The 12,578-nt window shown below is 54.0% G+C and overlaps 1 protein-coding gene across 1 annotated transcript; it reads left to right on the forward strand.

Moving 5' to 3' along the window:
• The first annotated feature begins 2,606 nt into the window (after positions 1–2,606).
• Positions 2,607–4,602, forward strand: MYOG (myogenin). The gene is made up of 3 exons (XM_084245299.1): positions 2,607–3,092; positions 3,826–3,907; positions 4,455–4,602. The coding sequence occupies exons 1-3, from the start codon at positions 2,622–2,624 to the stop codon at positions 4,574–4,576; spliced, it is 675 nt and encodes a 224-aa protein (XP_084101425.1). The 5' UTR covers positions 2,607–2,621; the 3' UTR covers positions 4,577–4,602.
• Positions 4,603–12,578: the final 7,976 nt, after the last annotated feature.

The raw sequence follows: 12,578 nt of genomic DNA on the forward strand, positions 1-12,578 counted from the left end.
CACACGCACGCACACACATGCAAGTTCACATATGTACCACCCTTTGTGGCCTGGCACGTTCATCCTGTCCCGATAACTCATGCTCCCACCTCTAGCGGACTGCTTGGACCCCGGTTCTCTCACTCCTGGGCTGCTGTCATGGCCGTCTATGGGATTCTTTCCCCTCAGCTCCCAAGTCACCACAGGCACTGCCAGGCCCCTCTCTTCTGTGCAGCGTGTCCAGCCACCCACTGAACCCTAAACTCCAGAAAAAGCGGTCTACCCAATGCCCGACTCCCTGGCCTCCCTTCTCCCTGTCCCTGTCCTGCCGGTCCTCCAGACCCACCCCGCACCTTCCTCCTCCACGAGCTTCCACAGTCTTCAGCGGAAAGACTGATGCGGGCTAGACGTCCTATGAACACCCGAGACAACTGCTGACCCTGTATTTAGAGTTATCAAGCCCTGCTGACTCCTGGATTACGTCGCTCTCTTGCGTTCTAACTTAAGATTCATATTCTAGCTGCCTTGCTCTTCAACTACATGGTAAGGTCCTGGAAATAATCCCCTAACAGCCCAGCTCTGCTGCTGCCTCTTCTAGAGAACATGGACGCGTTGTTCGGAGGTCAGGCAGACCGGGCCCCCAAAGGACAAAAGATGCAATTTCTGGGTTACAGCAACTTCAACATTACTTTTCTCAAAACTCATAGGATTAGAGTGTACACTCAGGCCAGGTGGTTTTTTTCCGCATTTTCATTTCTGTTAGATTCCTCTTTAACCCAGTTGGTCGGGGTCAGACCAAGGTCAGCACCCAGAACCCTATGGCACTGCTGTCTTATCACCGAAAAAGACCAAGAAACAAGTGAAGACCTCACTGTTCCCCCTCAACATGCTTAAGGATCGTTTCTCATGCAGGGATGCCCCCTCCTCGTGTCTGTTTTTACCCCAAGAGACACCAGGATTTTTCTGGCTTCTCGTCGTGGACGAGGGGAAGGAAAGCCAGCTCCTTTAAGCTCCATTAGACTCTCAGTCCCTGCAAAGTCTTCCCGAGTGCCCAGCTCAGCTCTTCCTGCCCACTGATGAGACATAACCACAGCAGTCGTAGCCACCCTGGGAGGGCAGGTCAGACTTGGTCCAGGGGTCCCAGGGGAAAAGATTGGGGCCAGAAGGTAAGAGATGGAGGGAAGAGTTGGAATCCAAAATCCTGTAGCCAGAGCTTCCAGCCCATGGGACAGGTGGCCTTGTAAGGTCAGCAGGAGCTGGAAAAAGGCCCTTGGGAAGGGGATTTGCGCATCGGGGTTGGGTAGAGCTAGGTGACCATCGGGGTTGCTGGATGGTAAGGTCCTGGTGGGCAAAGCCCTGCCTTGGGCATCTGTGCAATCCTTCATCCCAAGGATTGAGTCTTGCTCACTGCTGGCCTGAGGCCTGCCCACTGCATTGGGAGGCCTGGTCTTCACAGGCCCGAGGCCTCTGCGGAGAGGTAGCCATAGGCTTAAAAGTCTGAACAGTTATGAAGCCCCTCTTCCACCTGACACTGGAGCCCTGGATTCTACACATAACGTTGAACGTTCAGACAGAAGACACGAACAGCCATGGTGGGCAAGGAACAGGCAGATTTCAGCTGTGTTTGAGGAACTCGGCCTTCTCACCTTCCCACCCACCCACAGTAAGGGGTCAGGAAAACCCTCATGTCCAGTGGGGCAGGAAACAGGGTTGAGGAGACAGGCAGACAGATAAATGATCCAGAGTGAGAAAGGGAGGAGACAGAGGACTTAAGAGACCTTAACCTTGCCACTGTGGGGAGGGTGACAATGTGTAGGATGTAAATTTTAACACCTGAGAACATTTCCATTGATCCCTGCCAAAAAAGAAAAACAGGACCTCAAAACTCCTCTTGCCTCAGTTTACCCCTAATCTCATGAGATCTAAGAGAATATAGGGTGTCAAAGCTGCTCCGCACATCCAAAAGCTGAACACCTTTGCCCCTCTTGGTTCTGATCTTTCTTACCACTGGCCATTGGATACCCTGACATGTCACAGATTTGAGGCAGACCCACCCTTTGGGAAGGGAATCTTTCAAAGAGTCTCACAGAATTAATATAGTCAAGATTAAGGTGCTTTCAGGAAGCAGAGGATGGATAAACTGGCCCCTCACAACCCTCTGCGGCCTAAACCCATCTTCCTTGTCCCCTCCTCCTCCTCACCCCACTTCTTTGGGCCGAGCAAGGGGAGGGCAGGCAGGCCGCCCAGTGCCAGGCCCTGGGAGGAGTAATTGAAGGGAGCAGATGAGAAGAGAATGTGTGTCCTCCCCCACCTCCCCTGCCCCACAGGGGCTGCTGAGAAATGAAAACTAATCAAATTACAGCCCACAGCCTCCCTACCCGTGCACAGCAGCCTGCCCAGGCCAGGGCAGGCGGGCTGGGTGGGGTGGGGGCCGGGGGGAGAGGGAAGGGGAATCACATCTAATCCACTGTAAACGTCTTGATGTGCAGCAACAGCTTAGAGGGGGCTCAGGTTTCCGAGGCTTGGCTATATTTATCTCTGGTTCCATGCCAGCGGGGAGGGTTTAAATGGCACCCAGCAGTTGGCGTGAGGGGCTGCAGGAGCTTGGGGGCTGGTGGCAGGAACAAGTCTTTTCCGACCCCATGGAGCTATATGAGACATCCCCCTACTTCTACCAGGAACCCCACTTCTATGACGGGGAAAACTACCTGCCGGTCCACCTCCAGGGCTTTGAGCCGCCAGGCTACGAGCGGACTGAGCTCAGCCTGAGCCCCGAGGCCCGAGGGCCCCTTGAAGACAAGGGGCTGGGGACCCCGGAGCACTGCCCGGGCCAATGCCTGCCGTGGGCGTGCAAGGTGTGTAAGAGGAAGTCTGTGTCCGTGGACCGGCGGCGGGCGGCCACGCTGCGGGAGAAGCGCAGGCTGAAGAAGGTGAATGAGGCCTTCGAGGCCCTGAAGCGCAGCACCCTGCTCAACCCCAACCAACGGCTGCCCAAGGTGGAGATCCTGCGCAGCGCCATCCAGTACATCGAGCGCCTGCAGGCCCTGCTCAGCTCCCTCAACCAGGAGGAGCGCGACCTCCGCTACCGGGGCGGGGGCGGGCCCCAGCCGGGGGTAAGTGGCCACCCACCACCTGCCCGGCTTGGGGACACAGGGGGGCCCTAGACAGCCGCCAGCCCCCATGGCGGGGCTCTGTCAGAGCAGGTGCCAGGCAGGGCCTCAGCGGGCTGGGTTGTCCAGCTGACCTCCTGGGTCCCTTCCAGACCAGACAAAGGCTGCAGGGAGGAGGAGCAGGGTGGCAGAGGTGGCATGGGACTAGAGGGGGGATTCAAGAGGCCGTACGGAGTCAGCAGGGTGCACTGAGCTTACTCTCAGGACCCGGGGACCAGATCCTGAGGGCAAGACAATGCCCATGGATCTTTGTCCCCCACCCCAACCCATCCTGGTTATGGCCGAGCAGAGAGAAAACGCACTCAGCTCACTCGTGAAATCCCAGGAGGTCTGCACAGAAATCACCCTGGTTGGGCCAGACACTCTGCCTCCTTACCTTAGCTCAGAGAAAACAGAGGTAAACAGAGGAACAACAGAGACTCCTTTGAAACGGGCATCTTGTGAGGGCAGAACCACCTCCCAGGATGGAGGCCAGGAACCCAGGGCTCTGTGGCCAGATGGGGGCATGAAGGAGCTGATTGTCAAGATTAGGGGCCCAGTGGTGGCCTGGGCTGGAGGGCTACAGCCTGCGGGTCACCACCAATCCCACCATGGATGTTTCTGCCCATTGGGACTGGACAGAGACACCACAAAGAATGGCAGAGCCCTGACCTTGGGTCTTGGCCTTGCCTTGCAGGTACCCAGTGAATGCAGCTCTCACAGCGCCTCCTGCAGTCCAGAGTGGGGCAGTGCACTGGAGTTTGGCCCCAACCCAGGGGGTAAGTGAAGCTGGACCTTGAGTCCAGCCTCTCATCTTGTCTCTGCCCATTTCTCCCCTCTTACTTACTCCCTGCTCCAGGCTTGTGGACTCCCTGAAGTCCTGACCAGTTAAGGAGTGGTCTAGGCCTCTTCCTGCTCCCAGGCTGGTGTCCGGTAGCTGACTGCCAGAGAGGAGTGTGTCCCTGCCACCCAGGGGTCCCTAGGAATTGCTGAGTCAGAGCTGCAAAACTGGGCCAGCAAAGAGCAGTTCAGTGTCTGAGGGTACACCACCCTGACTCCACCTCGGAGTAGCTGCTTCCAAATCCTAGGCATACTAGGGGAGTTCATAGAGGACACACGCGCGCACACATGCACACACACGCACACACATGCACACACATGTGCACACATGGCTGTAGGAAAGGCAGGATCTGGGGAGTAGGACTCCTGAGTTTTGCTCATCCCTCTATCCTGGAAAATCAGTTCTATCCCCAAGGACTCACCCCCATCCTGGGTCTCGAGACCCCCTTCACTGCACAAGTAACGTTTTCCCCCTTCTGCCTCTAGATCACCTGCTCACAACTGACCCTACGGATGCCCACAACCTGCACTCCCTCACCTCCATCGTGGACAGCATCACGGTGGAGGACGTTTCCGTGGCCTTCCCAGATGAAACCATGCCCAACTGAGATTGTCTGCCAGGCCGGGCGTCCGTGGGGGGCCACGGCTGGCCACAGATGCCACCATTTCTGCAGGAGGGGCCTCCTAAGCCAGGCTACAGATGCCAAGAAGCCTGCCCTGGGGCTGCCAATGCCAGACTATCCCCCTCCTTATCTGTAGAAAGCCCACCTACCACCCAGAGTGGGGGTAGATTTTCTCAATTAGCCAATTCCTGCTAGCCAAGCAGAGGGGGTGCCGTTTCCAGGGAGATAAAGCAGGGGGCCAGAGCACCTCCTCTTTACACCCCTTGTTCTCCTGGTTCAGGGGGCAAACTCAGGAGCTCCCCTTTGATCCTAAGGCAGCCTCAGCCTCCAATCCCACCCCTCAACAGAAAGTTTGAGAGAGAAGACAGCGTCCTGACTGGACAAACAGGAGTGGGCACCTCCTGCTCTTGTCTCTTCCTGGTGCCAGCGGCTGGGCTGGGCCTGCCCTGAAACCAGAGAGGGGGAGAAGAACGATCCTGTTCACAAGTCCCTGGGGGGCCAAGCTTTCTGCAGTGAATATTGGGAACCTTCCAGTGCTTTTATGTTTTGTTTGTTTTGTGTGTTGTTTGTAAAGCTGCCATCTGACCAAGGTCTCCTGCGCTGAATTTGCCAGGGACAGGCAGGGGAAGGGCGGGGGGCAGGGGCTCTTGGGGTGATTTCTTTTGTTAACCAAGTATAGTGTGGTTTTGCCATTGTTTTGTAACTTTTTTGCTAACTTATTTGGATTTCTTTTTTAAAAAATGAATAAAGACTGGGTGCTAGAAGAGTGTCCTTGATGACGCAGAGGGAGGGGTGCCCCTCGGTGCTCTGGACACACCCAGGGGCGGGGCTTCCAAGGACCGGAGGGGGCGGGTCCCAAAGCAGCAGGGGGGTGGGGCAAGACCATCCGAGGGGTCACTAGGTGTGGGGACACCTACTTTTTTCACCATTACAAAGGAAAGCAGGTTTGACCTACTCCCCCTCCCCCCCCCTCGCCCGGGTGAAGACAGATTCCACAGAAATCCTTATGGGGCTCAAAGGAGCCCTTCCGAGAATTCCGTGGCAATTACTTCAGACACTGCTCAGTTTACCGAGCTCCATCAGAAATTCCAAAAGGTCCCCTCCCTTCCAGTTAACAGAGCATCCTCATGTACCTTGTGCTCAGCCCTCAGCCAACTCGCTGGAACTTGTGGGTTTCCTCTCCTTAATCCCTGCCTCCCCTCTGGGGGACAGGAGCCACGTGGGGGAAGTGGGAGCAATTGAATAGGGGTGACTGCGGTCAGACACTGCAACTTCCTTGCCAGCTAGCATGTCCCCTACCACACCGCCCCGCCCCCCATTCCTCCGCGGACTCTGGCACCTGTCTCCAACTCAGAGGATGCAGCAAGTCTGCGGGGGGGGGGGGGGGGGGGGGGGGGGACTCCCTAAGAACAGCCAAAGGAAGAGAAGCTGGTTCCCTCCCTGTGGGACACTATTCTCCAAAAACAAGTTTGCTGTAGGGAGTAGTTGGGTGGAGAATTAAGGACAAAAAATTTTGGAGAGATTACATAAGGATTAACTGGGACTTATCATGAGATAGAATTTGAATGGACCACAAACATCTACTAAAAACTATTAATTCCAACTGCTTTGGGCTAATTTGTAGCAAATTAAAAGTTTCGGGATCATTACAAAAGCCTGGGGATTCAGAGCATGGTACATTCCAGTCCCCATTCAATTCTTGGGGGGACTTGACCCAATTTCACTAACCAGGGTCTCCAGCCCTTCACTCATCCTACACTTGCCCTGGGCTCAGCTGGTCCATGGCCCCTACACCTGACCTCCTGACTTGCTCCTGAACAGAGGATCCACATTCTGCCCCCAAACTTCTCCAGAAGTTCAGCCTAAGGAAAAGCAGCAGCAAGTGTGAGAACAGGCTCACAGAAAGGATGGGGGTGCAGAAGGAGGGTCTTCCAGGGCCTGTTTGTCCTAAACAACCAGTCAGGGCTGCCTCTTTGGGGAGTCACACATTGGCCTGTTTGTGGGAATTTTATGCTTGAGTTTGTTTCACCTTCCTGAAGGGCTGGAGAGTAACACCTCTGTCATTTCCACACCTCTTAGCTCTCTTTAGCTCACCACCCTAAATAGGTTGCAATACCTTGGCTCGCAAATCTACCTTTATTCCCTTCTGAGCCGCTGAAAAGACTGAACTACACACTGGAGGGAGCTGTCCCCTCAGGTTCATTCTCTCTGCCCCCCTACGACACCCTCAGCACCCTCCCTTGTCTCCTCCCTTTTCCCTTGGCTTCCTCCTTCTTGCGCTGGCCAAGAAGAAGGGCAACCGTCTCTATTCAGGAGCTAAGGCTCAGGGATATATTTTTTGGGGTTAGTCCTCTTCCATTGTCACGTCAATTGGAAACTGAGGTTTATGTTCATGACCTGATAAAAATGAACAGTCCTCAGCAATATCCACTAGAGTCAACAGTGGCCAACCTTTGTCAGGTGCAGCCACTGTTCTACAGACTTCTTTTTCACTATCTTTAAGTCCCTACACCTCCCACAAGAGAGAAACAATTTGCTGGAATTTCACAGACGTGAATGACAAATCTTGCCAAGCAGGAGCCTAGTCTCATTCATTATTTCCACAAAACAAACAATTGTCATCAAGGCACAGAGATTTTCTTAAATTAACAAATGCTTAACCTTCCCAATTGAATTACACATTAAGATTCCAGTTAATGAATAATAAGTGGTATTTCTTCAGGGAAATTAGCTTAAATTTGGTCTCCTTGGGAAGCACCTAAATCAAACTGGTTTAATCAAATGGTGCCTAATAATATACTTTAGGGAATCCGCTGCAATGAAAAGATAAGAATTACTTGAAATTTACAAACCAGTTGCCAGTGTGTACACAGGAACTTAGTAAGAGTTTTCAGATAATTATAGTGAACTGCACAGTGCCTGAAGTGCTCTTTGTTGTCCTCCAATAAACATTCAAGATATCTGACTCTCAAAGTCATCTATTTGGCAGACTGGAGAACCTCTGCTGGTGCTACAGGTGTAGCAGGTGGTTGCAGGACGGAGAGGAAGGCAGGGGGGACACGAGGGTGAGTGGAGAGGGCCCCTCAGCTCAGGTATGCTTCATAGCTAATACCCCATAGCCAACACATCCCATCCCTTGGACTTGTCCCAATTCCTGGCTTCTGGGCTCCAGAAGAGGGCAGGAAAGGCTGGAGGTCAGGAAGAGAATGGATGCTCCCAGCTGACCTGGGGTGTTGGCTGAGAAGCCCTGCCCAGCGTTGGTGGGAACCTCAAATCTCTACCTCACTTCAATTCTGGCTGTGCCTCACCATCCTTCCTTAGCCATGGGCAACCACCAGCCATACCAAATGTGAGCCAGTTTCTCTAAAGGCCTCGACCTCACTCTGTTTGGAACATTCCTAGAAGAGCCAGAGGCTGGGGTCTCAGCTCAAGCTCAGCACATTCATGATATTCTCACATTTCCAGATAAGCCTGCTCCCACACTCCCCATGCCAGCGGATGTCAACACTGAGGAATCTAAGGATTCCTTCAGATCTCATTCCTGCCGCCAGCTGGTCACTAAGGCTGGTGAATTCTACCTTTGACCATGGAGACCGTGGGGAGGGCACTCCAGAGGCGTGTTAACACTAGGCCAGCACTTTCCCATGCCTGCATGCCCTTCCTGGCCAGGTCCAGGCTGCCTTGTCTTCCACCCATTCCCTCCTCTGTGCCCGGGGGGTTGGGGTGAGGGGGAAGCGCTCCGTTCTTGTCCCATCAGTGTCTGGGATGCTGCTGGTCTTGCAGGGCTGGAAGACTGTGAGGTGTACTATGCAGTCCACAGGGGCCCACAGTCCAGGTGAGAAGCACTATTGCCCACGGAGATCACTCACACCAAGCCCAGATGAGCGGCCCAGATGATGGGCTTGGGGAAGGGAGCTGAGTGAGGGGCCTAGCCAAGAAGCAGGGGCTAGAGATCACTTAAAAGGGAAGCAACATTTGTTAAGCACGCCTGGCACTGGCAGAATATATGTCGTTAAGGACAAGGCGTTGGTGCCAGGAAGACGTGGGTTTGAGACCCACATCTATCTCTTACCAGCTGTGTGGTCTTAGCCATAGAATTTCCTGTTCTGTAAACTTGTGATAAGATATCATGGTGTCCTGAAACTCTAACGAGCTATTGTATTCAGCATGAGCAGTGACTAGCACACATCATTCTCTATGAATTTTAGCCCTATTTAATCATAACCCTTATTAAAGGCCTCTAGATAAGGCTGGCTCATTATTCGTTCAAGGATGTCTACCTAGGGATATGAGATCAAGGGTGATCACACGGCCCGGTGTGAGAGTCCTGGGAGGCAGGAGACATCAACGAGACAGTCCAGAGACACAGGAGCTCCACAGGGTAGGGGGTGGGGTGCTCACAGCTGCAGAGGCCAGAAAGAAGTGCCCACCTGCCTTCCGATGATGGGGTGGGACAGGACTTCTCTGAGAGGTGGACTTGAGCTGGTGGGCGGAGGAGAGGGCACTGGAACCAAGTCAGGACGACTTCTGATGCCACACCATGGAGGTGATCTAGAGGTGGGGGGGGGGGTGCTGCGGAAAGTGGTTGTAGCACAGCAATGTAAGCAGAGGGCACTTAGGAGAGAAGTACCTGTGGAGCAGCAGGAAAGGCCCAGAGTAGAGTGACTCCTGGCCCGGAAGGAGAGGGGAAGGGAGGGGAGGAGAAGGGAAGGGAGGGAAGGGAGGGAAGGGAGGGAAGGGAGGGAAGGGAGGGAAGGGAGGTCAGCCCTGCCCGGGAGCCGGCTGCCTTTTCACCCCTTCCTTTCCTTTCTCCCTTGGCACAAGCTGCCCAAGGTCAGCCTCTATCACGCCTGTGGTTATGGACACAGACACCTGGTTACTGAGTCATTCAGGCAGATATTGACATCCCAGATGACAGCAGCTCTTCAAGTTATGAAAGATCAGAGATCATCTGGTATTTTTCTTTTCTTTCTGGCTTATTTCGCTGAGCATGATCCCTTCCAGTGCCATCCATGTTGCTGCAAATTGCATGTGTTTATCTTTTTTGAATGCTGAGTAATATTCCATGGTGTATATGTACCACATCTTCTTGATCCAGTCATCTATTTTTGGGCATTTGGGTTGTTTCCAAAGCTTAGCTATTGTAAATAGTGCTGCTATAAACATAGGGGTGCAGGTGCCCTTTGGAATTAATATTTCTGTGTCCTTTGGAATTTAGAAAACCTAAATAAGGAACCAGGAAAAAGACTAATTATAATAAAGTAAAAATCAAAATCAACAAGCAACTATAAACCAGAGACACACTACGGGGAGTGGGGGAGGAGGGAGGAGAATCAATACAAGGGGGGTGGGAATTGTACAGGGACTATAACCAAGATGAAAATGCATACGTTGTGCAAAAATGAAAAATGATGTAAAAAATATATAAAATTGGGCCTTCCTGGTGGCGCAAGGGGTTAAGCACCACACTATGAAGCAATCCGCATCCTCTGCAGCATGAATTCGATCCCTGGCTGGCCAGGGAGAAATGCACATGGTGAGGCAGACCTTTCCTGTCTCGCCCGCTGCTCCCCTCAGCAGTGTATTTCAGTCAGTCTGCCTGTTCTGTTCCCCACTCTGTCTCTGGTGAAACCTCTCCCCCCTTCTCTGGCCTGTACCCCAGCTCTTGTATGCATAAATACATAAATCTTTAATATATATATAATTAAAATATTACAAATATAATAATGCAAAATTTAAAAAAAGAAAGAAATACCAGAGCCAGTTGCACGTTGTCTTAAAACCAGGTTGTTTATTGGCACACACACACACACACACACGCACACTCGCACTCACACACACCCACACTCCTGCTCCCGAGGCATGGAGCCAGCACGGGGCTGAGAGGAACCTGACGGGAACCAAGCTGCTGAGGGGCTCGGGTCCTTGGTGACTCTCCAAATAAAAAAGGTATTGACTGTGAGGTCAGGGGCACACCAAGACCACAGCCTCCGGCCCTGTGACAGGGTCTCTGCTCCATGGGCTCCCTGCAGTGCTCCCCGAGCTGCCCTGAGTGGCCGCAGCCCCAGCTGTGCCTCTGACCTGACCAACATGATGGGGTGAGTTGCAGAGGGGAGGCCAGGGCTGCGTCTCCCCCTGAGCTAGCCCTTCGAGAGTCCCCGGAAGGAGTCAGATGGCCTCGGGTTCCCCACCTTCTCCCATCTTAGAATCTGGGGTTCCTCATAATCTTAGTATACATTGCCCAGGAATAGGGGCTCTTTCTCTTTGTCCGATTCATTTTCTGCTCAAGAACTGCTCCAGCTCTATCCCCAGCAGCCTGAGGGGAGGGAGCACTGACAGAGCAAAGCAGGCAGCGGCCTTGGCCTCACCTCGGGAGCCTCCCAGGCCCTCACTGGTGCACCTCTCCTGCACTGAAAAGCAGAAGGCTCTGAGCCTGGCACCACCCCACTCCTTCTGGACCGGGTGCTCTGGCCCATCACCCCACCTGCCACTCAGAACCCAAGATGATCAGGTTGCAGACCAACTGCTCAGCCGCCTGTAGGAGGGCACAGCCCTGGCCCCCTCCAGAAAACATGCTCCAGACACCTGTGCTCTCCTCCCACGTGGATGAAGCCCTGCGTGGCATCAACCACTCGCCATCAACTTGGATCCCAAACCCTTCCAGGCACCTTGTCAGGCTGAGGAAGTGAGAAGGAAGAGGGATGTCTTGGGCGTGACATTTCTACCAAACCAGGACCTTTATTCCTCACCCCAGTTGCCACCATGCAATTACATGGTGCAGGCTGGACAGGTCCCGGATTTGGAGGAGGCACCGTACCTGCACACCAACACAGCCTTGAACTCGGGTGGGTGATTTGGGGACAAGCAGGAGAATGACAGCTGTCACCAACACTGGATTTCTTGGACCTGGGACATGAGTCACTGACGGGGATACTTTATTTTCTTCCCAGGAGGTTGGGGGAAGGAAGCCTCAGACTATCTCTATCCCAAATTTTACTTTAGGGTCAATATATATTCAATCCACTCATCGGGTATATTCTTACAGGGCTGGGGTTCCTAAAGAAGTGGGGCAGAGGGGGACAGCAAGGAAGGGATGCTTGGGGGCACCGTTGGCAGTGCATGGTAAGCTCTGAGCTGCCCCAGAACCAGGATCCACGTAACCCCCTCTCCCGTCCGACCACAATGCCACTTATGGTTGGGCCAGGTGGCACTCCGGCTGCTCTCCGGCCACTGGCTCGCCCTCTAGCTGGCCTCCTACTGTCACCAGGCAGGAGGGCTGAGATTTCCCCTTCCTCAGCCTTGGCTCACAGCTCAGCAGCCACTTCTCGCAGATCCTTCCCAAACTCACATTTGGGATTCCACCTAAGCGGGGACCGGGAAGCTCCACCTGGCCTTCCTGCCAGCCTCGCCATCTTGGGTGCATGGGCCTGCTGCAGCCCTCCAAGCCCCAAGGTGGTCCCAGAGGCAGGTGTGCCAGCTGTGGAGATGAGTTGGGGGAGGGAAATACTGTGGGTGCCGAAACCAGATGTCAGGCCAATGGACACTGTCAGGAGGTGGACAGGGACCAGATGGCCAAGTAGCCCAAGCAAGGCAGAGTCTGATGCACCCCCTTCCGGAAGGGCCTTTCAGCCCTTGGCGAGGTGTCCTGGTCCCTGGTGGAGGTTGCAGCCCAGACCAGGGTAGGTCCAGAGACCAGGAAGGTGTCCCACCCACCAGGGTGTCTGTCCTCTCTCTCCTGCAGACTCCCAAGTATGGAACCTTGATGCCTCCAGGCCAGGAAGTCCAGCAAGTCCATGGGAGACGTAGAGAGGACGCAGAGTGGGCCTCGGGCTTGCCGAGGAAAGAAGGGGACGAGTATATTCTGAAGTCCAGGGCTACTGGAAAATCAGGAGACTTGGAGCCTGGGGCCAAGGGGAACGAGCTGGAGGGGTGGGAGCCGGTGAGTCTGTGAAACTCAGGAGGAGGAGGAAGCCGGCCTGGGCCAGGG

Source organism: Talpa europaea, assembly GCF_964194135.1.
Source record: "Talpa europaea genome assembly, chromosome: 10".
Classification (NCBI taxonomy): Eukaryota; Metazoa; Chordata; class Mammalia; order Eulipotyphla; family Talpidae; genus Talpa; species Talpa europaea.